Source organism: Parasteatoda tepidariorum, chromosome 7, assembly GCF_982258835.1.
Source record: "Parasteatoda tepidariorum strain Cologne lab strain chromosome 7, Ptep-v5.0, whole genome shotgun sequence".
In the NCBI taxonomy this organism is placed as follows: Eukaryota; Metazoa; Arthropoda; class Arachnida; order Araneae; family Theridiidae; genus Parasteatoda; species Parasteatoda tepidariorum.
The window spans coordinates 92,526,180-92,552,618 of record NC_141761.1 but is presented as its reverse complement, the minus strand read 5'-3'; the positions used below and the strand labels follow the sequence as shown (position 1 = coordinate 92,552,618).

Sequence of the window (26,439 nt, the reverse complement as noted above, 5' to 3'; positions counted from 1 at the left end):
TAGCATTTACCTGCAATACTTGACCTATCAACTCATTGGAGTCCTACTTTTGAGAAAACTTATTTTATCTTCTCAATTTATAAAATTTTGGGGAATGTATGAATGTTTATTAAGCAACACGTTGCTCTTACCAAATTTTCATCAAGTATTGACAACATTTGATGAGATTTTTTAAAATATATATATATTTTTATTTATAACTCATAACTGTGTGCTAGATAATAGAATGAAGTTAAAAGGACTATGGATGTTGGCTGTTGGTTGCTGAAAACTACGTCTGCTAATTTATTAAAAAAATGTTAGATTCATTTTATTTTTCTTTAAAATATATCTTTATAGATAAATTAATATATTTAATAAAAATATATATGCTAATTCATGTAGAAAATATATTTCATTTGTATATACTTTTTTGTAGCTGAAAGAGCAGAATGGTTTTGTTTTCATTTTTCTCTCTTTCATTTAAAAATATGAAATTTATATTATACTCGCATCTTAAAATGCTTTTGATTATTTAAATGCATATCATCTTTTATTACTGCTTCTATTTTTTGTAATATTTTATTTAGCAAAGAAGTCTGCTAATGTGTATCTCTATTTTATTGAAGACTTATTTGCAAATATGTATGTTTAATTAACTGGATTCTTACAACTATTGGTTTACTCATACAAATTCTAATAATGTAATATTATAAACTTTTTCTAAATTTAAATTGTACTAAAAAATCTTTATTACTAAACTAAGTATAAAACCATAAAGTAAATTTAACTGCTTTAATTTTATTAAAATACTAGTTTATTAACAGCTATATTAAATTAAGCTAATGATTTTTCTTAATTATTACTACTAGGTGTGATTGGCAAAGCTAAATTACCATTTCAGGAAGCTTTTGAGTTGTAAATTAACATAAAAAGGGGAGATTCTTTAATTTTTCAGTAAATAATTTTTCACTGATTCTTTAAAATGTGAGCTCTTTGCAATTAGCTTATAACATTATAACTAGGTCTTTATTATGTATTTAAATAAAATAAATTTTTTGTTTGAAATTTTTTCTAATTTTAATACAGAAATATAAAATTCAATTTAATGTTTACATCAACTTTTAAATTTTCCTGATATTAATTTCTTTATTCCTGATAAAATGTTTTGTTTTTAGGTGTTAACCCAGTGTGGGGATTGCTTTATTGTGATGGTGCATCTGTTTTTCTTCTGCCGGTATCGTGTGTGGATGACCAAAGTTACCTTCTACCTAAAGTTTTAAAATTAGAAAATGTAGGGTGAGGAAATTGTTTTTACTAATTTTACAAGGTTATTTTGGCTCTATGTAAGCACTGGAATTTCAAAAATTTTAAATTCGAAGCTTTAGAAATTCTCTATCTAGAACTCTTAATTAGTATATTGAATATCTTGTTTGTGTATTGAATAAACATAACCACCATTAATTTCTACTTCTGCATAGAATTAAACGGAACTGTATCAAATGCCATCGTTTATATGTTTTACTCTAATAAACTGGTAAGGGTAATTTTTTCTTGAAAAACTTGAAACATGGCAAAAAGGCATTTAATTTTATGTCTTTCTTAAAATTAAAATGAACTGCATAAAATACCAGTTTTAAAGCTTACCTTATAGCTACAAAGTATTAATTATGAGGTATTTTTTATTCTTTTCTTTATAATTTGTAACATAGCATAAAGACTACTAATTTGTAATGCTGTATAAAATTAAAATAAGTTGCATCCTGATTCAGAAACAAACTATAAAACCAACCTTAAATTGTTTTTTACTTATCTATTATTACCCCCCTCCCTTTCATTTATGATTTGCAACAAAATAGAAAGACAGTTTCTAACCCTTTGTACAATTAAAAGGAAGTACTATTGAGATAAAGCAGGCAAATCTTTATTTTACTTTTTACCATGGCTTGCAACTAGCACTCCTTATTACTATACTACAACTTTTAAGATGCCTTAATTTTTTTTCCTTATTAAATTCTTTATTTCTAAACTGCTAACAATTTAAATTAGATAGAATTATCAAATGATATTTAATTATTGAAAATATTTGAAATGGTTAAGAAATAATTTTTATTTCTAAGTGTAAATATAATACTTTGTTTGTTACTAAACAACATTTACCATATCTTTTTTCTCTATATCATTAATTTCCATTCAATCCACATAGTAAAATCGATTTCTTACTCAGAAAAACCAGTTTAAGGATAAAATCGGAAGGAACCAATGAGGTACACTGTAAGGTAAATCGGTTAATTTAACTTCTTGATTAAAAATTTATTTTAGGGAATAAAATGTTCTTAGTTTTATAATATAGAGTGTATGATTTTTCTTCAGATGAAGACTAAACTTAATAAACAAGCATTCTTTTTAGAAATTTTAAATTTATTTTTGAATCAGATTTATTTATGTGATATGATAGTTTGAGAAAAACAGCGCAATAAAGACTAAAACTGAATTCATTTTACCATTTTGACTTGAAGTTTATATTATCTGTAAATTTTAATCTCATAAAGATGCAATAAGTAAAATTTTAATATAAAGATGCAATAAGTAAATTTCTGTGATTTTTTTCTTTTATAATACGTATATTAAAATTTTAATCTTAAATTCAATATTATGCTGTTTTAGCCTTATACATGACATAAGCTGCAGCCCTTGTTACCAGAATTGTTATTATGTAGCTGTTATTAGCTCATCAGAAGCAGGTTTAAAAGTTTCTGTTTGGAAAGCTGTAGAAGAAGAAATTAATGAACCTTTTAAAATATCCAATGAAGCCTATATCTGTGGAATCCCTTTACCTCAAGGTCAAGGTAAATTATTGTGTTATTTTTATTGTTCTATTTACTGAAGCTAATAAAATATAATGATTAAATAAATCAAATCTTTAAAATATTATTAAAATCAAATTATTGGCCAGATTAGTGTTTTATGAAGTGTTCTTCAAATATCTTGCCATGAGCTTTGAGATTTCCCAATAAAATGTATCAAATATATGTGTGCATTTTTCTTAAACTTTTTTTTCCAGATGAAAAGCTCTACTGACTTTACAAGTATAGAATTATTATTTCTTCCTTAAACTATTCAACGATCAATTTGTTATTTTTTATAAATATCGTAATATTTTGAAAAGGAAACAAATAGTGTAGCTGTTTATTTTACTATTAATTTATCATTTTAAATTAACTATGCTAATTACGCTTTATTTAAACTTATCCTAAACTAAGTAAATGGCCATATCAATTTGGGAAAATTGTATTTTAAGTATGGTTTTAAAGTTATGAGAAATATATCTGTTATGTTAAAAAAAATATATATTTATACTCTTACTAGGAAATCAAGTGATAAATATCTAGGGCAGATATTAAAATTATTTAAAGATTAATACTTTTTAAAATAGTATTACTAGCTTCTAAGAAAAAAAATTGTTTAAAAAATTAATTTCAATTGCTGATACATATAAAAATTAAATTAAATAGTGACATATATGTTGCATTGAAATAATTTCTATGTATTAATTTTATGTATGTGATATAATATCAATGATGTTAATTGGATCTTGTGCCATAAAACTTCTACATTCAATCTAATCCAATCAATGATGTTAACCGTTTGGGAGTCAATCAATTCTATTTATATTCTGTTGCTATTTGTAACAATGCATTTTACCTTTTCTCTCTTGTTGCTGTTGGAAACCAATTGATCAATTGATGCACAATTGAAGATAAGCTAAGTTAAATTACCTTAAACATCATCAGCTTGGATATTTTTATTCCATTGATATTTATACACATTCTGCAGTTAAGATGATTGTAATCTCTGTTGTAAACATAGTAAAACATAATTAGATTTAGTTACCACGCTTTGGAATTTTTTTAGTTCAATTGATCTGCAAACATTTTCAGAACTTATAAATAGTACACATAAGAAAAACTGTTTGGTATTGCTTTTACAAATTAGCTTCTTTTAACCCTTTTATATGAGATGAGATAAATGCTAGATGGATAAGAGCGAAGAACTTATCTGACTTTTTATTGGAACTAAAATTTACAAAATATTAAAAATAGAATATTTGTTCTTCCTAAAATCTTTTACAACCTAATGATGATTTGACTTTTCCTTTTATTTATTTGTGTAATTAAATAATTTTTTTTTTTATATATTTGAAAAAGGTTCCTTAGAAATTTTTTTTATAATTTTTAGGTCTCTCTTGGCACCCTCTTAGCAATGTCCTTTGTATCGTCTGCCAAAATGAAGCCTTTATATTTAATAATGACTCGAAAACGGGTTCGCTTGAAAAAATAAAAAGTTTTTCTGGAACTGAAAGGTAAATAGCTAATTCTGATTTTATTGCAAATTAATTAAATTATTTTATGGTCATATACATTGCATACCTATATTTGAATACTGTTTTTTAAGTTAATCCTTTTTGTTTAGATTTACGTCATGTTGCTGGAACTATTCTGGTTCTCTGTTAATTTTTGCCACTCATTCAAAACTTTTGGTGAGCTTTTACTTGGAATTTCCTTTGTAAATATTTGTGGGATGTAACCTGAACTGCCAAAACCCATAAAATACTTACCTATTTATCGTCCTTGGAAAGTTTAATTTTAATGTAGCTCTGAGCAATACAAATATTATCCTCCAATGGATTCACAATTTCTGATAGATACTTAACAATTGTTGAAATAAAAATATATAATAAAATAAGATAAAAAATTTAACAAAAGGAAAACATTTTTTAAAAGAGAATAAGAAAAATTATTATAAGAATTAAAATTTTTAAAAATTTAAAAAAATTAAAAAATTTTAAAATTTCTAAAAAGTTCGAAAATAAAACAACTGAAAATATAATATTGCCTTTAGTCTTGTCTTATTCGTAAAATAGGGCTTTCTAATATTGCATTATATAACCAAAGCAATTTCAAGCCAAATCATTTTTAATTTTTTTGCACAAAATTCTCTTTTCTTTAATTCTTTAATGTGTGTTTATATCTATATTTGTATTTTTGTGATCAATGTGATTTTATGTAAAAATTATGTGATCACTAAGATGGCAAAATCATACGGCCTCTAATTCAAGGGCAAGAGAATATAAATTTTATGAGAATCATTCATGCAATTCTTAATTTTATGCAAAACATTTTCACTTTTGTAAAATTTTTTTAGCTTGTTAAGCAATTAGTATCTTACTTTTCTTATATATAATTACAGTTCTATCAAAGAAAAATTTAGTTGTGATCCAGTGTTTATTTTTTCTTTTTAGTTTTGCAAAAGCTTGCTCATACTTTTCTCACACTCGAGATGAACACATTTTACAATTTTTATTTTTGTGTTAAGTGTTTATTATAATGTTATGAACTTGGACTGTTTTATTTGAATAGAGGTCTTGAACAAAATACCTTATTTTGGCTATTTTTTATGTTGAAATTAAAGCTTCAAATACTAATTTGTCTATTAATATGCAATATCTGATGCCTTAGTGGTCTTTCTTTTATTCTGGCCTAATTTATAACACTTAAGTTTAATACTTTGAATATGTAAGGTTAAAGTTTGGTGAGCTATAGCAGATTCTATTCCATATGTCATTGAACTTTGCAGTCTGTCAATGAACCTCTGAAGTATGAATCAAATTCCTGTCAGTGCTCTATTTACCCATATATTAAACTAGTCCTGACTGTAATAAAAGAAAAAAAATTGCTAATTAATTAGATTTTAGATGATAAATTTGAATCTCTTAATATGACATTGAAAAACTTTTCCAAAAGAGACAATATAGGGCAAATAACTTTACTTACAATATTGTGATAGATTTTTTTACAACATACTGTACTGGTAGAAATTTAAGAATTTTACAGCTCACATTCTTTCTTTTTTTTAAATCTTCATTCTTTTTGTATATCTCAACATTTTTTCCATATTTTTGCATTCTAACATTTTCTAGTTTTAGTAAAGTCTTTTCACTTTAAATATAGATTATTTAAAATGAACCCCATTTTTGTAAATTATATTTGTATCTTTTTAGAATGGTTTAAATTTTTTCCTTTTAGCCTTTTCCTTAAAATTTTTTAATCTATGCAGAAAATAATATACACTGATAAAAAATCTAATTAACTTTTAAAAACTCAATAATTAAACTTCAATCAGAACTAATATTTTATTTTCATGGTTTAAATAGAACAGCTATTAAATTCTAGGTGCAAACTATTATTAAGTTGTAAACTCATCACAAAACCTTTTTTTTTCTAGTTGATCGTATATTTTTCTGCTAGATTAAGATTATTTACATTCAAAATAAAAAAGGAGATAATGTTGTAATGATGGAAAGGTCTGAAATGTGTCCTTTCTTATTTTATTACGTTCATTGACCATCCTTTATCAGATTTAAATTTTTTATTTTATTGTATTTTACTATGCCTGATTTACGTTTTTTTGCTATAATGAAATATATAGCCTCTTTGATCCAAAGATTTTTCCATGCATAACTATTATCTTTATCATTTAATTTGCTTGATAATGATAGAAAAAAATTACATGTTAAAATATTAATTTGTGGCTAAAAATTTAAGGTTAATAAATTAAATAGATCCTAACAAATAACAATTTAAATAAGCTTCTCAGGAAATTTTGTTCAGAGTTATTTTAAATTTTGGCATACATAGCAATTGAGTTTAGAATGACATGGTATTGTGTGTCCCATATGATTCAACTATTAAGCTAAATAATAAAGAAAAAATTATTGTAGAAAGAATTATTTTTTTTATTGCTATAGTTTCTAAAGAGTAAAGAGTCTAAAGTTTATAGCCTAAAGTTTCTAAAGAGGAATCAAGATTTAAAATATTGTGCAAGAATTTTTAAATCTCAGTCTTCAGACTGAACTATCTGGCCACATTTTTCAAATTGCACATTTTCTTTGCTTTTAAGGTGTAAAAACATTGGAACAAATATATCTGTTGATTAAAAAAAAAGCAATATTTTTTTAACCTTATTTTGTAGCTTAATAGCTGCATTAATATCCTAAAATAACTATATAAATTAAGTTTTAACATAGGAAATTCTAATCATTTGGTGAAAAGGTATAAATTTTATTTCTTGTGTTTTACACATTGGAACTTTATCAAATGTGACATTTATAATTTGATGATGCAATTACGTTGTTGTATTGTGTAACTAGATAATTTTTATTTTTTAAACTTAATTTTTAGATGTGAACATGACTATCTGTGTAACAAAAGTTCGTTTTTGTTACACTATCTGTTCTTTTTAACTGCTGTCTGAATATTTTTTTATTGATAACTTTAAAACTGAAAACATGGTGCATATAATTTTTCTATCCTTGATTTTATCCCTCTCTCTCTAAAATTTATTTTTACCCAAAACTTAATTGATTGTAATTAGCTAATTATTTGTAATCTCAGGATAACTCAATGGTCATCTGTGACTAATCATTCAACTCATAGATTCTGAATTTAAGAACACACTTATTTTTATATTTCCTTTTTTTTTTGTGACTAACTATTGTAGCTTAATTTTCTCCTAAATTTTTTTTTATATGTAGGGGTATTTGCATTCATTGTAGTTTTAATGTGTTATGATGATGTCTGGAATTCCAAAAACTTGCAGATAGTCTATTAGAATTTTTTTTAGTTATCTAGGTTAAATGTATGAAGACGTAAATTTAGACTACAATACAAATATCATATTTTATTCTGTATTTCACTAATACAATGGAAAATATTTTCTGTAACCATTGAAAAGTTTTCTGGAAGCCACAAGAGACATACATATAAACATTCCTGTGATTTAATATGATTTCCTAAAATGTAGTTTCACAGAAAATTTTTTGAAATTTACAAGCTGTGAATCCTGTTGTAAAATGATTAGATTCTTATAGTCATAAAGGTTTTACATTTCGCCAAAACTATTTTTTCTAATAAATTTAATCCTGTATGGCTCAGTTAATGAGTAAACTGTAATTCAGTAACACAAGGTAGAAACTGTATATCGTGTCTTATTTTTTCATGATTTCATTATTATACTGCTAATTTGAATTTTTAACTATCATTAATTATTTGTATTTCCCTAATACAATAAAAAAAACCTTTTGTGTAGTTATTATTATAAGGTTTTCCTTAAGAGGCCTCAACCTGCTACATCTTGGATTTTAGGTTAAATTTTTGATTTTTATTTTCTTTGTGTTTTTTCTTCTTTTTTTTCATTTAACAAACTTTTGATGATATAGTATTATTTGGCAGCTCAATATCTTTCGTAAAAAACTGAAAAATAAAAGGGTTACTTTACTAGATTAGAAAAAGAATAATAGAGCTTGATAATTTTTTCAACTTCAATGAAATTTTCCTCAAAATTTAAAGTAATAAAAATCTGTGATTTGTTGTTTTGAATCAATAATTTAAAATTTCACATTTTTCAGTTTTTAGATTTTTGAAAATTGAATTTTATTACAGTTTATACAGATAAAAACTGATTTGGATGGTTTTTACAATGTGTAAATTGCACAAAAGCAAAAATATTTATCAAAAATTAAAAAAACGCAAATGTGTACTTTTTAAGTACCGTTCAAAAACTACTCATTGCAAAACTATATTGGTATAATTTAAAAAAAGAAAATTTAAATTACCACTCACTTTATATTTTAAGTTCTGATTATATGTCGGCCTTATATTTTACATGTCTCAAAAGATACTGCTGAATAAAGTACAAGTCTACCATCAGTTTATTTGGGAAAATTAAATAAGGTGGATTAAAAGTGTAACTAGAATTTTCCCTCCCTGTCTTAACACCTTTCACTGTTGAATTGGGACGAGTCTGGCCTTTTAAGCCGTAAGAGTTTATATAAAAACCAAGCCTCAATCACAAAATTTTTACATGCTTGATCAGGCATATTAGTCTACAAAATTAGATGGTCAAATGAAACATCTATATTGACTGCATGCGAATGGAAGTGTGCAAATATACCTATTATTCGGCTGCTGAAAAACGAAATTAGCAACATATCTGCATCAACATCTTTATTTTAAGTAAAAATCAAAAGTATGAAGTATTATAAACAAAGAAATATTTTAACAGGAAATTATTAAACAGTTATGAAGTAAATGCAGAATATTATTATTAAACAAAGTAATATTAAAATTAATAAGCACTATCAGGGAAGGCATACCCTTCTACGTTTTACTTTAAAATGTTATTATAAACTTTTATGTAATTTAATAATGTAATCAAATAAAGTATCGTTGCTTGAAATTTATAATAATTCTGTTGGAAAACTATTTTTAGAGATCGTATTAGCATTACACCATCAAAACTGTGATAGATGATACTGTCTTCATAAAAATTACTATGCATATTCTGTGGCCAAATACCTTTAAAATTCTGTTGTAATTTGATGATCTTATTGCAGAATGAGGAACACTTATAATTATGAATATATATCCTGAAACTTTAATTGCTGTACCTATTAGTACAAATATGTAAATATTTATGTACCATCATCTTGTGAATTTTGGCACTTCAGTATGTATTTCAGTTTAAAAATTTGTGTTTATTTAAGTTTCCAAGTGTCTAATGCAAAAAAAAAATCTGCTTGCAAAAAAAGAAAACAATTGCCTGTTTTTTATGTTTAAATATAGTGCATACAGTTTTATGATTTATTAGCTATTCAGCTCTAAAATAATAAGTTTTATTTAATTTTTTTCTTCTGCTTACTGTCAGATATTTCTCAACTATATAGTATGATTTTTATATTATCGTGAGAAACTTGAAATCACAATTCGCACTGTTTCTATGTCTGTCTCAATGCTGTAAGTTTTCTATCTTGTTTTGATCTTACATTTTTAATTCTTAATGTGTCTTGATCCACTTTTCTTGGAGAACTTGAACTACAATATCTTTAAAAGATAAATGTAGAGGTAGGAGTATTTCAATATGAGCAATTTATTATCACTTGCTAATTATCAGTAAAATTTTAATGTATTTTAAAAAACTTAATACTAACTCTTTTGAAAAGAAAATTTCCTGTAGTCATTATATATGTTTTCTTTTAAAAATTAGAATTTTTTTTAGTTTTTTCTTCTTAATTTTAATTTTCTTAGAACTTTAATGCATGATTTATCAACCTTAGAACATAAAAGTGTAAATATATTCTCTCTTTTAAAATTTCCCAAGTTTTAAACATTACTATAAGTGTTTTTCTTACATTTCCAAAGTATAAAGTTCAAAATATTATTAAAAAATAAATTATATTGTGAAATTATACTAATAACATAGCAAGCCTTTTTCAGAATTTTTATGCATGTGTGGTGCAAAATCTAACCTGTTTTTTAAACTTATTTTAACTTTAAAAACTTAATCATTATTTTTTGCTTTTTATACCTTAAACTTTTATGTTTAATATTTTTCTCATGCATACAACAAGGTTTAAATACAGCAATATATAAAAAGCATTATTTTCAAAAGTGTCTGTAACTATTAAGGAAGCATTTTGAAATAATTTTCCATTTAATATTTGTAGGGTGTTATAAAATTGAGATTAATTCTTATTTTCAAATTCTATTCTACAGTGTGTCTCTACAAAAACATAAAATTTGAATTCCAATAAAAATATGTAAATAAAATAAAATTTTTGTACAAGGCACATAGCTCAACGAATACCACTATCTTTCTCTCCAAACTAAATTGTGGTAGTGTATTGCTGGTACTTTGCCTTTACTCTCTTCAGATCATTATGAAGGATAATCTTTGACTATTGCCAAGAACTAAGATGTTGATAACTTAAAAATTCTTTTTAAAAAAATGCTTTTAAAATGTACAAATAGAGCCTCAATAAAATCATCAAAAATAAATAATGCCCTTAAAAATTTTGTAAATTTTTTTATTTTACTTTCTTTAAAACTTGTCTTAATACATTTAAAAAAATAAGGTAATTATCAAAATAAATATGCAATTTATATATAAAATTAAATGTACATAAACATTTGATAAAGATAAATGAAAATTTTCAAGAAGTGAAATTATAAAATTATCTTCATAAATAAAAATCTCCTGCATATTGTGTCACCCAACCATTGCTGACCCCCATGACTCTGACCCTATGGCTCTTACCCCCATTTTTATGTCTGTAAAACATCAGAATGGCATTGCATTATCAAATGTTTTTTTGATATTCTTAAAATTTAAAAATTTCTACTGTCCAAAAAATAATTCTTGCATCTTGAAAAAATTTGGGTTCAACATAAATACTTGTTATTGTTTGATGTTTAAAATAACAAAATGTAATGAAAAATTTATACTAATTCGTAAAGGAAAAAAAGTAATTTATTAGCTGAATGCTCTCAAAATGAAAAATAATATTTAATACATATTCCTAAAAAATAACCATAAGATCCTAGATATTGTCCTGTTAAGGATAAAACAACCAAAAATGCATTTATCATTAACATCTTAGCCATGCTTATTAAAATAACAAAATGTACTGAAAAATTTATACTAATTCATAAAGGAAAAAAGTTATTTATCCGCTGAATGCTCCTAATGAAAAATAATATTTCATACATATTCCTAAAAAACGACCATAAGATCCTAAATATTGTCCCGTTAAGGATAAAACAACCAAAAATGCATTTATCATTAACATCTTAGCCATGCTTATTAAAATAACAAAATGTAATCAAAAATTTATGCTAATTCATAAAGGAAAAAATTAATTTATTGGCTGAATGCTCTTAAAATGAAAAATATTATTTAATAAATATTCCTAAAAAATGACCACAAGATCCTAAATATTGTCCCTTTAAGGATAAAGGAACCAAAAATGCATTTACCATTAACATCTTAGCCGTGCTTATTAGTGTGGCCTTAACAAACCAATCAAATTAAATACAATTAATTTTTTTATTTAATATTAATATTTTTAATTCATTATTAGATAGGATGATCATACTAGTTATTTAATTATGCTATTATATTTTATTCAGTCAAAGTGGAATTTTTAAAATGGACTTGTACTAATTTTTAATTTTTGTATTTCAGTTTTATAATTTCACTTATGACACCGACCTGTGTGAGCCAGTTTTTTCGTTTGTCATAGGAAGGTTAGTATATTTGTTATATTATCTTAACTATTCGATAGACTAATTGTTTTATAAATATTATTATTTATTTCTCTGGTGGATTTGCACATAGAATTAAAATCATTATCTCATTTGTTTTAATTGCTTTATAGAAGCCAAAAAAGAATACATACATAATTCAGGTTGCATCTTTATCAGCATATTGTTTATGTGCACATATATTGTCAGTTATGTTACAGTCATAACTATTTTTGATTTTGTTTAATTTTACTCGCCAGTAAGGTTTTCTATTTTAATTTAGAGTGTGCAGCTTAGAAACTGTAGATCAAACACGTCTTTTATGTGCCATAGAATTGCCACTGAGTGATGTAATTAGACACCAAGTAGAAAATACTTCTCACACATCAGTTGGGGAGAATGGGCCTTCTACATCAAACTCAGTAAGACATGTGTTTTATTGTATATTACTACATATTAAAATGGATCAAATGTTTTAATTGGTGTGAAAAATCCACTTTTTAATTTAAGTTTATGCTGTCCTATAATAATTTTTGCTGTCATTTTTTCATTATTCTTTTTTATTGATGTTTTAGTTCATTACTGATAATATCTAATAGTATGTTGTATATCAAATAAGATGACAAAATGTTGACCACTATATTAAAATTGAAGACTGTATAATTTTGAAGACAAAAAATCTTCCAAAATAATGCTATTACTTCATTAAAATATATATATATACCATAATTTTGCGGCAGCACAGTGTCTATGATTTGAAATATTAAATTTTGGTATGGGCTGCATATCTAATGGGGTGGCTTATACAAAGGTTTTCTTTTTTTAACTACTTGAGCATAAAGATTTTATTTTATTGCATCGATTCTCCAAAATTTCATTATTACTCATCTTTAGAATCTAAAGAATTAAAAATGCTGAAAAACAGCTTGCAAGAATGCAACGATAGCGCAACAGACGATCTCCCTTTTAATCAAAGATGCCGTTGACGAATTTCCCTCCCGCAGTCTCCCCTTGAATAGTCTGTTATGAGGATCCGTGGAAATGCGATTCCCCATTTCTTCTGTTGCAGGTGTGAAAAAAATTTTGAAAGAAAAATATGCAAGCCATGTCATTCTCGAAACTGAAGGAGTGGAGTGAAATGCTTAAATGATCTATCTTGAAGGTCAACTTCATTATTTTTGCTTTGCTTTTTTATCGTAAATTTCCAAGTCTCGAAGATATACGATTCCGCAATTCGTTCGAGAGAAATGATACAACATTGATGAGTGTGGCTAAAAAAGGAATGCATGAGCTGCTTTATTTATTCAATATTTAACATTCATTGAAACAATTTTTAGCTGTTTAATCATTTGATTTATTTATAACTGGGATATTATAAATTAATTATAAAAGAGGTAATGTGTTCACAATAATTTTATGCTTTTATTTTGCACAGAACAAGATAATTTGTTTATTTTCTTGCATCTACTTTTTAAAAATTATTTTAAAAGTTTTTAGCTGTATCATTTGATAGGTTAAAATTTTAGAAGTTTAAAATTAATTGAAAGAAATTGGATGCATTCATGATTGTTTTGTGCAGTACTATTTTGCACAACGCAAGATGTATTTTATTTTATTCAATTATTATTAATATTTTTGTGAATTATTGTAAAGATTTTAAGCCCTTTAATTATTTGATTTAATAATATTTAGGTATTTCAAATCAAATTACGTAAAGTGACGTGATGCAATTGTTCTATATCGTAAAATTTTGCACCTAGTAAAATTCTTTTAATCAATTTATTGTCTTTTGACGGCTTATTTTTATTATATTTAGACTCTTAATCACTTTGTTTACATAAAATTCGAGTATTTTAAATTGTTATTTATTAACGTAATGCGTTTGCAATTCAATTGCGCTCAATTTTACACCGTACAATTTTACGGACATTTGAAAAGTTATGATGATAATTATAGAAATACAAAGTTTCTGATTTTAAGTAAGATTGAATATTAATTTTTTGTATGTAATTATTTTAATGATATTTAAATGTTTAGTTATTCATTTTGCATAGAACTTGTTATCTGAAACAGATGCATTAATTCCCCGATCGTTCTCGCAGAAAATTTTTTTGCTACATATCCGATGGTGCGGCTTTTCTGATGTTTTACGGGTGCGACGTATATACCAGGGTAGCATATCTCTGCTATGTATGTTCAGGGTGATTCTAATTAAAGTTATGATTTCAAAAAGTGAAAATTTTAAAACTACTCGACAGAATGACCTGATATTTTAGCTGAACAATTGTGAGGCAATGGAATTTTGTTTGGAGAAGGGGAGAAAATCGTTACAAAATCTGCAATAAATTTTCTAATAATTTAAAATTAAATTTATTAATTAATACTTATTCCTGGAACTATTCTTTTTAAGATAAAAGTACTAATAAAATGAAAGTTTTCCTAACTCCTATGTTTTTATAATGAGGTTTAATGATAATAAAGGAGATCATTTTTGGAGTGATTAATTTTATGACCTTGATTTAAATAGGCTGGTGTTACCTTGATATTAGCTTTCTGGAAACATTGATTCAGAGAGGTATAAAATAATCCTGAATACATTTCGTAGTTGAAAATTCAATATTTGAGTTTTTATAATTAAGAATCTATTCAAATGCGTGAACTACAATTTTGTGGTATGAAATTTCAGTTATTATCTCCTCCTTAAGACTCCTAGGGAATTGAAATTCTCTAGATCATAGATTTCTAACCTATTTTCAATTAACCACCAAAGTCAAAAGAAATGTTCAATGTTCTTGTATAAAAAATTTTTACTAAGATATTTAGAAGCAACTTTTTTTTTAAAAACATTTTTCCTATGTCACACTTTAAATCATATCGCTATTTTGTTGAAAATTCCTACTGAAAAATGTAATTTATATTTTAATCTTTATTTAGCTAATTTTTTAATAAACTTACCCTCACATAAAGGTTATACTAAAAATTATAAATTGAAATATTAAACTACGTATTTTTATAGGTCTTGAAAAATAATTATTAGATAACACTGTGATCTAATAATAATTATTTAATTCTATTTTATTTATTGTGGTATATTTATCTTAGATTTGTACAACTTTCGATCTGCGGGAGGCATGACGTCACTTAAAACCACGTCGATACCGCATATACATCTGTATTTGATTTTAAAGGCATGTTTAAATACAATTAAATAATTAAATTAGAACAATCGAAAATATAAAAAATCAACCTCTCTCACTCCCTCAGTTGGTTGCAGTAAAATTATTTATACTTTAAATGTGTTTTTATAAGGAAAATAGCAGTTTAGGTGAAATTCAAATAAAAAGATTTTTAATTGCATAAGAATGTCATAGAACCCTTTAACATAAAGCAGATACTAAGGAATTCTTAAGTGGATACTGCAGAATATTAAGTTACCATACCAAATTTTGAAATCTAATTGCTTCTGCAATATAATTATGAAAAAATTGATATCAATTGCAACATTGTGAAAATTTAGTAATTTAGTAGAAGATTTAGTAGTAAAAAAATATCAAAATAATTTGTTAAAAATTGAAAAAAAAATTTTACTTTTCAAGGAAAAAAAATTATTGGACTAATTAGTGTTAAAATTTTTCTGAGTTGAACAGTAAGAGCAAAGTGTTGTATACACTATAATGGGTTAGTAATCCCTTTCTCAATAAATTGCTAAATTAATATAATTATTTTAGAAACATTTTAATTCATGCAGAATTAAATATATACCGGTTTTTTAATACAAAACAAAAGAAGTAGTTAATTTAATGCCCACTCTATATTTAAAATAATTTTTTCTGTGAGTTGTACAAATTGTTCTAATGCCCCATAAGAGTCTTCAATAGCCCTGGGGGTGGTGGCACCATGTTGGAACCTTAGATCTCTCTGTTATTTGGTCTCTTTAACATTTAAACCTTGTTAAAATAAAATCTATATATGCATATAAAAAGAACTTATAAACATTTTATTAAAGTAAAATTGCATGCAATAAGCAAAATAATTATATTTTAAATCTTTTTATGTGTTTTTTACCTGTGTGAACAGTTCTTTATAGCATTGAGAGTAAAGAACTAATTTATCATAATTGTTTTCTCTTTGTTCATTGCTTAATTTTAGGTATATTTTTATTCTAGTTTTAGCATAATAATAGTAGGTTATCCCCAATGTTATCTGACCTTGATATTTTATTTCACCTATTGTTGATAGTCAATGCTTTTTTTTTAATTCTAGAATTCTTTAGTTGCCAACTCACAACTACTATTAATTGGATATAATGCTATAGATGGCAAACCATATATCATGACTAAAATAGATATTGAAGAAATTTTAACTCCAAATATCATGGTGTATGAGGTAAAAATGGTCTTAGTTTTATTATTATTTTTTTAAATACTGATACATGTACTGACTAATATATTTAAATGTTTCGCCACTTATTTCTATCTAAAAAATTAATTAATTATTCAAAATTAATTAATCAAAAATTAATTAAATTTCTAACTAATAAAATTGAAGTAAATATTAGGTGACATTTTTTTTTCTTCTTCCAAAAGGACATGTGTAGTACTTTAATAAAATACTTTTCCCTTCATCCCATACATGTTATTTTTTCATGACCAATATAGATATGGATATTTTATTAGTTATGAATATTATCAATATTTATTAAATATAATAGCTGTTAAGGAAAATTTTAGTAGTTATAACTTAAACTGGATAAATTCTATACAAGGTATCTGTTACATTTTAGATTTTGAAATTCATGACTTTCCATGACTAATTCCAAGAATTTTTCATGACTTAAAAAAGTTATTATTTTCTCCAACAAAAACACAACAATAAATTTAACACAACAAAACTGCTGTACTTCATATTTATAGATTGTAAATTTAAAAAACAGAGTAAAGAAAGAGTTGAAGTAGTAAAATAGCTGGAAAAAACTACAAAAGCAAATAATTTTTTTTCTATAGAATTATATTCTAAAGATACTTTTCTTGTTCGTTGGAAAAGAAATACTCTTGATTTTTCTGTTCTCATTTCGGAATTAAAAAAAAATTCGCCAATGACTGGCTTGCTTCAGCTAGGATTTTAAATTGATAAAAAAAAAAAAAAAATAATAATAACAAAAATTCTGAAATTACAGAAGTTTAAAAGATAATTCGGTCTAGAAATGTTTTTTCTTTCATTTTTTGAAAGAACACCATGATCTTTAAAGAACACGATAAAAACACTTTATATTTTAATAAAGTATGACTGTGAGAGGAGATTTTGTTATTCGGAACACCATAAAATTGGGGGGGGGGGGGTAAATTCCATTTTAAAAATTGGATTTTTGGGCAGCCTAAATACATGACTTTCCATGATTTTTTTTAATAAAAAAAACTTATAATCATGACAAATTTTGTTCAATACCAAAATTCATGACTTTCCATGATTTCTCATGACTTTTCAGGTGCACAGATAGCCTGTCTATATTTTATCTAATTCTTTTTTTATGAAAATTCATTTACAAGGAGACTAACTTCATTAGCTGAAGTATGTGTGTGTGCTTTTTTTTTATAATGTAACTACAAATGAATCTTATGATTTTAGTACATTTGCTTAAAATGTTAATATTTTTGTTAATATATACATTTTAACATTTATTATTTTGTTTTTATTGCTTATTTCTACTTTTAATTCCATAAAATAAAGCCCTCATCAAATTCAGAAAAGTACCTAGCTCTTACACACTGCACTAGGTACATATAGAAATACATTTAAATGTTGTATTTTTTACTTACCATGTTATATTTTCAGAAGCATAATGTAATCACACAAATAACTCGTATGATTTCAGTACCTATATTTTCTTAAAATGTAAATATATTTATTCGTGTATTTCTAAATTCTATTTTTAACCCCGTAAAATAAAGCCCTCAACAAATGCAGAAAAGTTTTAACAAAGCTCCTATTCTGGTACCAACAGAAATACATGAAAATGTTGTGTGTATTTCTTACTTTTCTAGGTTTCCAGGGATGTCAAGAATTCCAAGATCTGAATAAAATCATGTTTAAGAAGGAGAATTTGTATTACTATGACTAACCATTTTGAAAATTGATCACCATATGGTTTGAGTGTACGTTTGGTTGTATAAGGTTTTATTTATATTTTGTTTTATTTATTTCGTTTTATTTTATTTTGATTTTTGTTTTATTCTAACCAAATAAAAATTTTTTTTGTTAAACAATGTTAAAGAAAAAGTATAATTTAATTTTCCAGTTTATATTTTTAATTTGCTGATTAATTTTAATTCTTTTTAAATTATTGAGTTTTTGTTTGAAATTATTTTACTTTAAATTATATTTCTTTTTGTTAGTTTATTTTCATTTTATTTCTAACTAATTAGATTTTTAATATCACATAGCCAAATTTTATTTTTTTAAACATACTTTGTTTTAATTTCTGTTAAAACATTTTATTAGTTTTGAAATGATTCAAGCAAGTTGAAGTATTCGTTTGAAAGCTATTTTATTTGTAAGAGTGTGAGAGATAATTTATTTTTTCCAAGTTTGTTCAGTAATTTAATATTCCTAAGTGGAATTCATTTCTTGTTGGTTAATGTTTTGAAACAGTTGCTCTTGAAAATCTGTATTTCTTTTTAAATACTTTTTCTTTACTTATTTTACCTTCAAAATTAAAACATTAAGTTTTTTTCTCTTTTATTTTGGATTACAAAAGTTAAATTTATATTTCTTGCTATTTTTTTTTAATTTTAAACAAATTTATTAAGAATGAAGTCTGATTTTAGTAAGATACTTTTAATTTGTTTGAGCTAAATATTAGTTTTCAAATCTATATATTTTAAAACCAAATTGTAAGATTTATAATAACACTAGTTTCTACAATTTTGAGTAATCAATAAAAAATTATTAATTCAAAATTACAAATTTTTAACCTTAAATAGATTTTTAAATTTATCAAAAGAATTTTAAGTATGTTAATAAACATATAAAACATGGTGTACTAATTTTGGAATTGGTTATGCAGTGTGTTCTATATTTATCATACAGGGATGAGATTAGCCAAAACGCAAAAAAGCTGAATTTCCACGATAGTAAATTTTACGCAAGCGCAACCCTTTAATAATAAATTCCAGACAGTTTAAGGTAATAAATAATGTGTTGACATACAATTGTGTACTAATCTATTATTATAAAAACGATTACATTGATACTTAACATTTAGTGAAAAAAAAATTACCAATTGAAAAAATAAAGCTGGAAATTATATTTTTCCTCAGTTCACATAAGAGACAATTACTACTTGAGAAACTACCTGGTTTAGAAAATTAAAACTACTAAGAATATACATTAATATTTCATTTCTTTTAATAAATACTGTTATGTGATTTATAGCAAATATATCAGTAATATTACTTTTTAAATTATATTGGGAAAAAAAACTTTAACAATGGACCAAATCATTATGTTCATATTATAGTCTAATCTAACTAGAGCCCTTTGAAACATATCAATAACAGTGAAGTAGAAATATATAGTAACTCCTTAACATACAAAAATTGCTATTTTAGTTTGAAAAATTACATGACAATCAGCAACTGTTTAGATAATTGTTTTTTATTTGATAAGAATTTTGCATTTTATAGCATAAATAACAGCAATTATAAATAAAATTTTGATGATGAGTTAATTAACTCTTTTTCCCCCCCAAATTTTTTTTAATTAAATCCCTTTTTAAGTGATTGCTTTTGTTTACTATATCTTTTATGTTTGCTATATTTAGTCGTTAGTCCATCTTCAAACATCTTGTGACAAATCCTATTTTTTCTTCTTTGCAAGCACAGAATGTAAGTTTTGAATATATTCCCTTCCAGTTTCTCTGATGTTGTAATACTTACATATACTAATAATCACCTTTATAGTAACTAATTAAAAAAAAATTTACTTCTAACAAGAATCGCGATAGTTGATCTTAAAATTGCGTGAATATGAATAACAATGTATGGATTTTGAAATCACATGAATATGAAACTAGATATACGATTTTGAAAATGAAAAAATACAAACTGGGATATAGAATTTTTTAAACGCGTAAATACAAATCACGATTCATAACTTTTAGATAGGGTAAATACGAATCATGATGCGTAATTTTTAGATTGCATAAATAAGAATTATGATGCATAACTTTTAGAATGCGTGAATGCGAATCCCAATGCCTCATTTTAAAATCACGTATAAATACGAAAATCAATGTTTGATATTATAAACCGCATGAGCAAATCAACACATTGAATTTTAAACTTGCGTGAATACAAATCGCTACATAGGTTTTTAAAAAGACGTAAATACGAATCACAATATCGGATTTTTAAATCTCGTAAATAAGAATCGCAACGTACAATATTCAAATCGCGTGAATAAGAATCGCAACACGCAAATATGAAAAGCTATGTTTGATATTAAAATCGTGTGAATAAGAATATTAGCAGATTCCAGGCTTGGGACCTCTAAAAGGCTTGTCAGAAGCAGCGTCGTTTGAACTATGAAAATCGGATCTATCTGGAGGGCAGGTAAAAAATTCGGAAAATCTTATCTGCTGCGTGTAAAAGGGGAGAAAATAGGTAAAATAAGTAAAAATGAGAAAGGATTGGTAGCTATGTAGTTTAAATGTTCTGTTTCTCTTTGAAAATCGGTGCATTTTCTGAAAAAGCGGAATACTTATAAAAAAAAAATTTTTTTTAGAAAATCTGAATTTTTGATAAAAAAGGCTGAAATTTAAGAGATAAATGTGAAAAAAGCGGAAATCCGCTGAAAAATCTCATCCCTGATCATAACAAAGATGAAACTTTTTTCTATGAAAAATATGCCATTTAGGTAATTTTTTATGTTGGTAAAATTTTTTAGACATCATACTAAGAGTTTTTTTTTTAAAAGTCAAATAATTGTTGCAATTGTGGTCATTTATGGTGAGACTACATCAATTTGTATAAAACTTTAGAGTCTATTTTTTTTAAAATTTGGGGAAATTTTTAAAAAAAAAATTAATTATTATAAGTTAGAATCAACAAAAGTATACATATTTGAAGAAATAACATTAAATACTGAAGTTTATCTGTATTAAAGTAGCATTTAGCAAATAAATTAATACAGTCAAACCCCGCTATAGTGAATCTTCCAGGGACCGAAATTTTGGTTCACTATAACCAGAAGTTCACTATATCCGTTACGCAGGCAATTTAACTACGTAATGGTTCCCAAACTCCTCCCTATTATTACACATCATTCAAATAAATGACTGAAAAATATTATGTAGTAGCAAAAAATGTGGTTTTTTTTTTCATTACTCTTTGTCTTGTGTACAAAAAAAAATCTTTAGCTGATGAGCAATCCTGAACATGTTCAAAAACATTATGGAAACACTTCCCGACTCTTCCCACATAAAAGTAGTCTCATAAAATCACTTAGGAAATTCATCGACCAGATTTGTCCAGATACTGGAAGATTGCGGCTTTTTTGATTGGTGAACCACTTCCGTAATGCTTCTTCAACATCCTTGTGATCTGCGTTTCTCAACTTTTTTCTGCCATCTAAATTTTTTTCATGAGCAGAAATTATTAATTGCCTATTTTTCCATATGTTACAAGCTGCAGATTTTGATAGTTTATATTCCCTGCAAATATCTGCTTGATTGCATCCATTTTCAATTTTTCTGATTATGCCCTTTTTATCCTCAATGAAGAACGTTTTAGGTTTAATGATAGCCATAATAAATTTGAGACACTTGTTTGCAGGATTTTTTTAACTGAACTGAGAGCAAAAAGGAGTTGAAATGAGGGCCTTATAAATGCATATCAGTGTTCAATCCTTTGACCAATAATGAATAATTACACATTCCCTCTGACAGAAAATGCATATTGATTTCAAAATTATTACAAAATTTTTAAAAAAAAAATCAGTTGAAGACAGAAAAAAGTTCATTATATCCAACTTCCTCACTTTTTTGGTTCACTATATCCACAAAAAATAACATTATCTGTGTATAGCAAGGCACGGGACCGAACATTTCGTTCACTATACGGGGTTTGACTGTATAACTTATCATAAAATGTGCTTAATCGCAGTTCAATGTCAGATACATGGCTGTGGGACATATAGAGAAAAACAATCCATTGTTTTTGATATTGTACTATGGTAGACATATTTCAGTCCTTTTATTCTTAAATTTTGTTTACTTCCAATCCTCTCATAACCCTTTATTTACGAAATTATTAAAAGCTTTATGTGAAACTTTTTTGTCCCATGAAATAATGTCCATTTTTCATAAAGTTTTAAATTTAGTACTTACACTACATTTAGTTAAAATTAAACATTTAATACTTTGTCTTATAACTAGTTGAAAATGTGAAATGTTTTATAACTAGTTATGAATAAATAAAAAAACACGAAAGACTTACTTGAAAATATGATCGAGATAGAAAGCTGAGAATTGAGGAATGAAAATGAGAAATCATGAAATGGCAATCTTGAACAAAATATCAACAACTAAAAACTTCCATAGGTGATGTTTAGCTTCTAATAAATGTGTGTTTACAGCTAAGAATGATAAACAGAAAGTCTTATTCCAGAGACAGACAAGTTCCAATGTAATATTCTGTAATTATTCTGTTTCAATGCAATGGGAAAATATTTGTGGCAGTTAAAAGGTCCTGTCGGTATATAAAAAGTAAAAGACTTGTTTTTTGAAGAAAACTTAATTTTAAATTTCTTTTCTATAAAGAAAATGGATGAAATTTTTTTAACATAGGCAACAATGGAAATGTTTGAGGACATTTTATTAAGGACTTTATGAAAAATAAGGTTTTTACAAAAGTTATTTTATTGTCCTTTTATTCATTAATTAATGTTTTATATTTCAATTCTTTTACTTATATAATACATTTATGAATTGCTTTGAATGCATCTGTGTACAGTGCGCAAAAAATGGAACAACATGAATAACTTTTAATCTAATGATAGGATTTTCATGTACTAAAATAAGTACTTCAAAAAATATTATTAAAAAAAACTGTTTAGATGATTTTTGCCAAATATTATTATTTTTTTGGTTACTTAAAAATACATGGTTGAAAATGTAAATACTTTTCAGATAAGATTACTAGTAGCCTGCTTTAGAATTCTGAAACTTAAATCATTTGATAATTTATTTTTGTTCATAGAATTATTTTTAATTAAACTCTTCACATATTTGGTCATGTAGGTGGATGTTTAATTCTTGCAATTATAATTACTGCTTATTTTAAAAAGATCTAAAATATATCTTCTTGACTACAGAATACCTCAATAGAAGTAAATGATTTGGCTGCACTGATAATATTATTTTCAATGTTAAGTTTGAGTTGCAAAAAGTAATTTTCGGCATGTTAGATTATTTTGAAAAATCGCTAATATTTATTAAAAAACTATATCAGATTTATTAAATACCAACTTTTGACAATTTTATGAAATATAACAAAGAAATTTACTGCTAGTTTTTTTTATTTTATAAAAAATTAACAAGTGTACTGTACAGTTATTATTTGAATAGGTGTTTTTACTTAAAAATGATTGTAAGTAAAATTTAACATTTCATGTAAGTGTATAATGAAATGTGAATGTTATGAGCTCATGTTATCCTGGCTCATGAGAAATGTGAAGAACACGTATGCCCGGAATATGGAATCATTTCACCCATTAATTACCATTATTTCTCAATGCTCAATTGATACTACCAGATAGGTAACGTAAAATTAACATTAACAAATGGTACCAATTAACATTAAAGGATTCAAATTCAATTGTTCCATTTTTTTTATTTATGCACCGTACAATATTTCAAATCATTAATATTTCCTTTTATTTACAGCCAATGACTAACATTTGTATAGTTGCTAGCAGTTGTAGTTCTCGGATTCAATTTTTTTCCGTAGAAAAGATTCCTATTGCAAAGATAACAGAAATGGTGAATATTACTTTATTAACTATGAGTAATGATTTGATTTTTTAAAAAAATAACTCTTTCGAATGACATCTTACATTTTTAGTTTTTTTTTTTTTTATCACCCCAAAACTACTTTTATTGTCGCAGACATTACTAAAATTTAAAATTTGTATATTTTTTTATGTAATGTAAACCAGTATTGTGTTGTCTTTTAAGAGAGACTCATGCTACTTCAGCAGACTAAAAGCTAATTATTTATTTGAGAGAAATAAAATTTTTATAAAATGTGATTTATTGCTTAGATGAAAGTACATTAAGCGTGGATTTTATAAAAAATTGGCCAAATATTTCAATATTATCATTGATAAACTTGTTTCAATTAGTCTAAAATGATCATAACTTAATTTTAGAATAAAAACTGACTTACCTAAAAATTTAAAAGAATTTTAGCGTGTAGCATAGATAACATTAAAATAATTGGTTACCATTTTTATAAATTGGAAAATGTGGCATAAAGGAATTAATATCTCGATTTTTGCTTCTGTTTTCCAAGTGCCTTTCTGCGTCAAAAGCTGGTTTGTGTTTACACACAACTCAAAAATGTTATAGCAGAGACGTTTTAATCTTAAGTTAATTTGACGTTAGTTTACAAATATAGTTCTAAATTGTAAGAAGTTGACATAATTTTCTTCTGATAATGTCATACAGTTTTGCTTGATTCATGTGTAATAGTTTTGTTCAAGTGTAGCAGTTTTTATCAAAAAACAATTTTCTATAATATATTAAGTGTAAACTCAAATGTGTATTCAAAGAAGTACTTCAATGTATTTTTATTACTTTGTTTCTGACACATAAATTCATTATGAGGGGAAAAATTAATCATTGAAACAAATTATGGTAATGAACTAAGAAAACAGTGCTTTCCTCCTAAGGCAGTAAACGAAACTTAATATTTAAAAAGCTCAGCATATCTTAAAAGATTATGATCAAAGACTGATGCAAGATGCCAAATTAGCTTGGGATTGTTAATGGAAGTGTAAAATTTGCACAATAATCTGTGGTAATTAATGTGAAATTAGTATACAATAATCTGTGGTAATTAATGTCAGGATACTTATTTATGGTTAATTAGAAATATTCATTTTTTATAACTTACCTTTTAAATTTTGTTTATAGCATGCAACTTATGCTATATAGATATATGCTTAAAACTCAATGTATATATATTTTTTTATAGGTCTTAGAGAAAGGTAAAGTACCAAAGGGGATAGCTATCAGTACCTTTAATAACACTAAACTCTTATGGCTGTTAAGTGGACAGTCATGTGAAGATTGCACTGCCTCTCTCAATATTCCTGATGATGGATACATTAGTTGCAACATGACATTTCGAGTTATAGCTTTGAAAGCGTTATTAGGTCCTGAAAAGAGATTCATTGTCCAGGAGAAAGACTTTGCAAGCTGCTTTGATCGGAGAAACACTTTGAGGGGGCGTGCTTGTTCAGAGAGTCGTATCAAACTTCCAGAAAGGCAGCCACCAGTCGAAAGTGTTCCTCCTAAGGCCGATACCCTTCCCAGAAGCACTCCTATCAAAACTAGCAAAACGATGGACATTAACACTGCCATTTCTAATGTTCAGGAGCCCAAAAAAGAGTTTTGCGACAAAGCCGTCGAAGCTCACCTAGATAGAGTAGAACCTTGCAACGAGGTAGAGAACGATGACAAAAGTGTCCTTAGCTACTATTCTGCCGAATCTATTGTGATGCCAAAGAAAATCGAAATAAATTCCTCCAGTAATGAAGATTATTACAGCATCGAGCATTATTCTTCTGTGAGCCGTGGCAGCACGTTGCGCGGAAACATAGCAGAAAGAAAAATATTCGATATTGAGAAATGCGTCTTGGATATGTTCGAAACACACAGCACCGAGCTCAACGACATAAAAGCGGAGCTTCGAGAACTGAAAAAGGTCGTATCTGGAATATCTGCCCTTCATTACAGCTCATTTACTTGCACCAACAGCCCTTCAAATGCTCAGTTATTATGCCACATACAAGAGTTACAGCACAGTGTGCACATTGTTGAAAATAAGTTGGATAGTATGACAGTAGACATTAATTCTAGGCTAAAACATCAAGACAGGAAATTGAGTGAAATAAGGAAAGAGTTGAATACGTTGTTATCGAAACGTTCTTAAGCATTTAAATTCAGATTTTCGCTTAGATCTTTTAATTAAGCTCAAAACATGTAAATAAAATATTATTCATCACGTTATTCTGCATATATTTTTTTTTCTTATCAAAT

The 26,439-nt window shown here is 25.9% G+C and overlaps 1 protein-coding gene across 1 annotated transcript; it reads left to right on the top strand.

The window, feature by feature from the left end:
• The first annotated feature begins 12 nt into the window (after window positions 1-12).
• LOC107442018 (WD repeat and coiled-coil-containing protein) lies at window positions 13-26,409 on the top strand. The gene is made up of 10 exons (XM_016055456.4): window positions 13-298; window positions 1,158-1,278; window positions 2,647-2,828; window positions 4,219-4,342; window positions 4,453-4,519; window positions 12,061-12,122; window positions 12,403-12,541; window positions 16,383-16,505; window positions 24,061-24,156; window positions 25,373-26,409. Exons 1-10 carry the CDS (start codon window positions 244-246, stop codon window positions 26,330-26,332), a joined length of 1,929 nt encoding a protein of 642 aa, XP_015910942.2. The 5' UTR covers window positions 13-243; the 3' UTR covers window positions 26,333-26,409.
• Window positions 26,410-26,439: the final 30 nt, after the last annotated feature.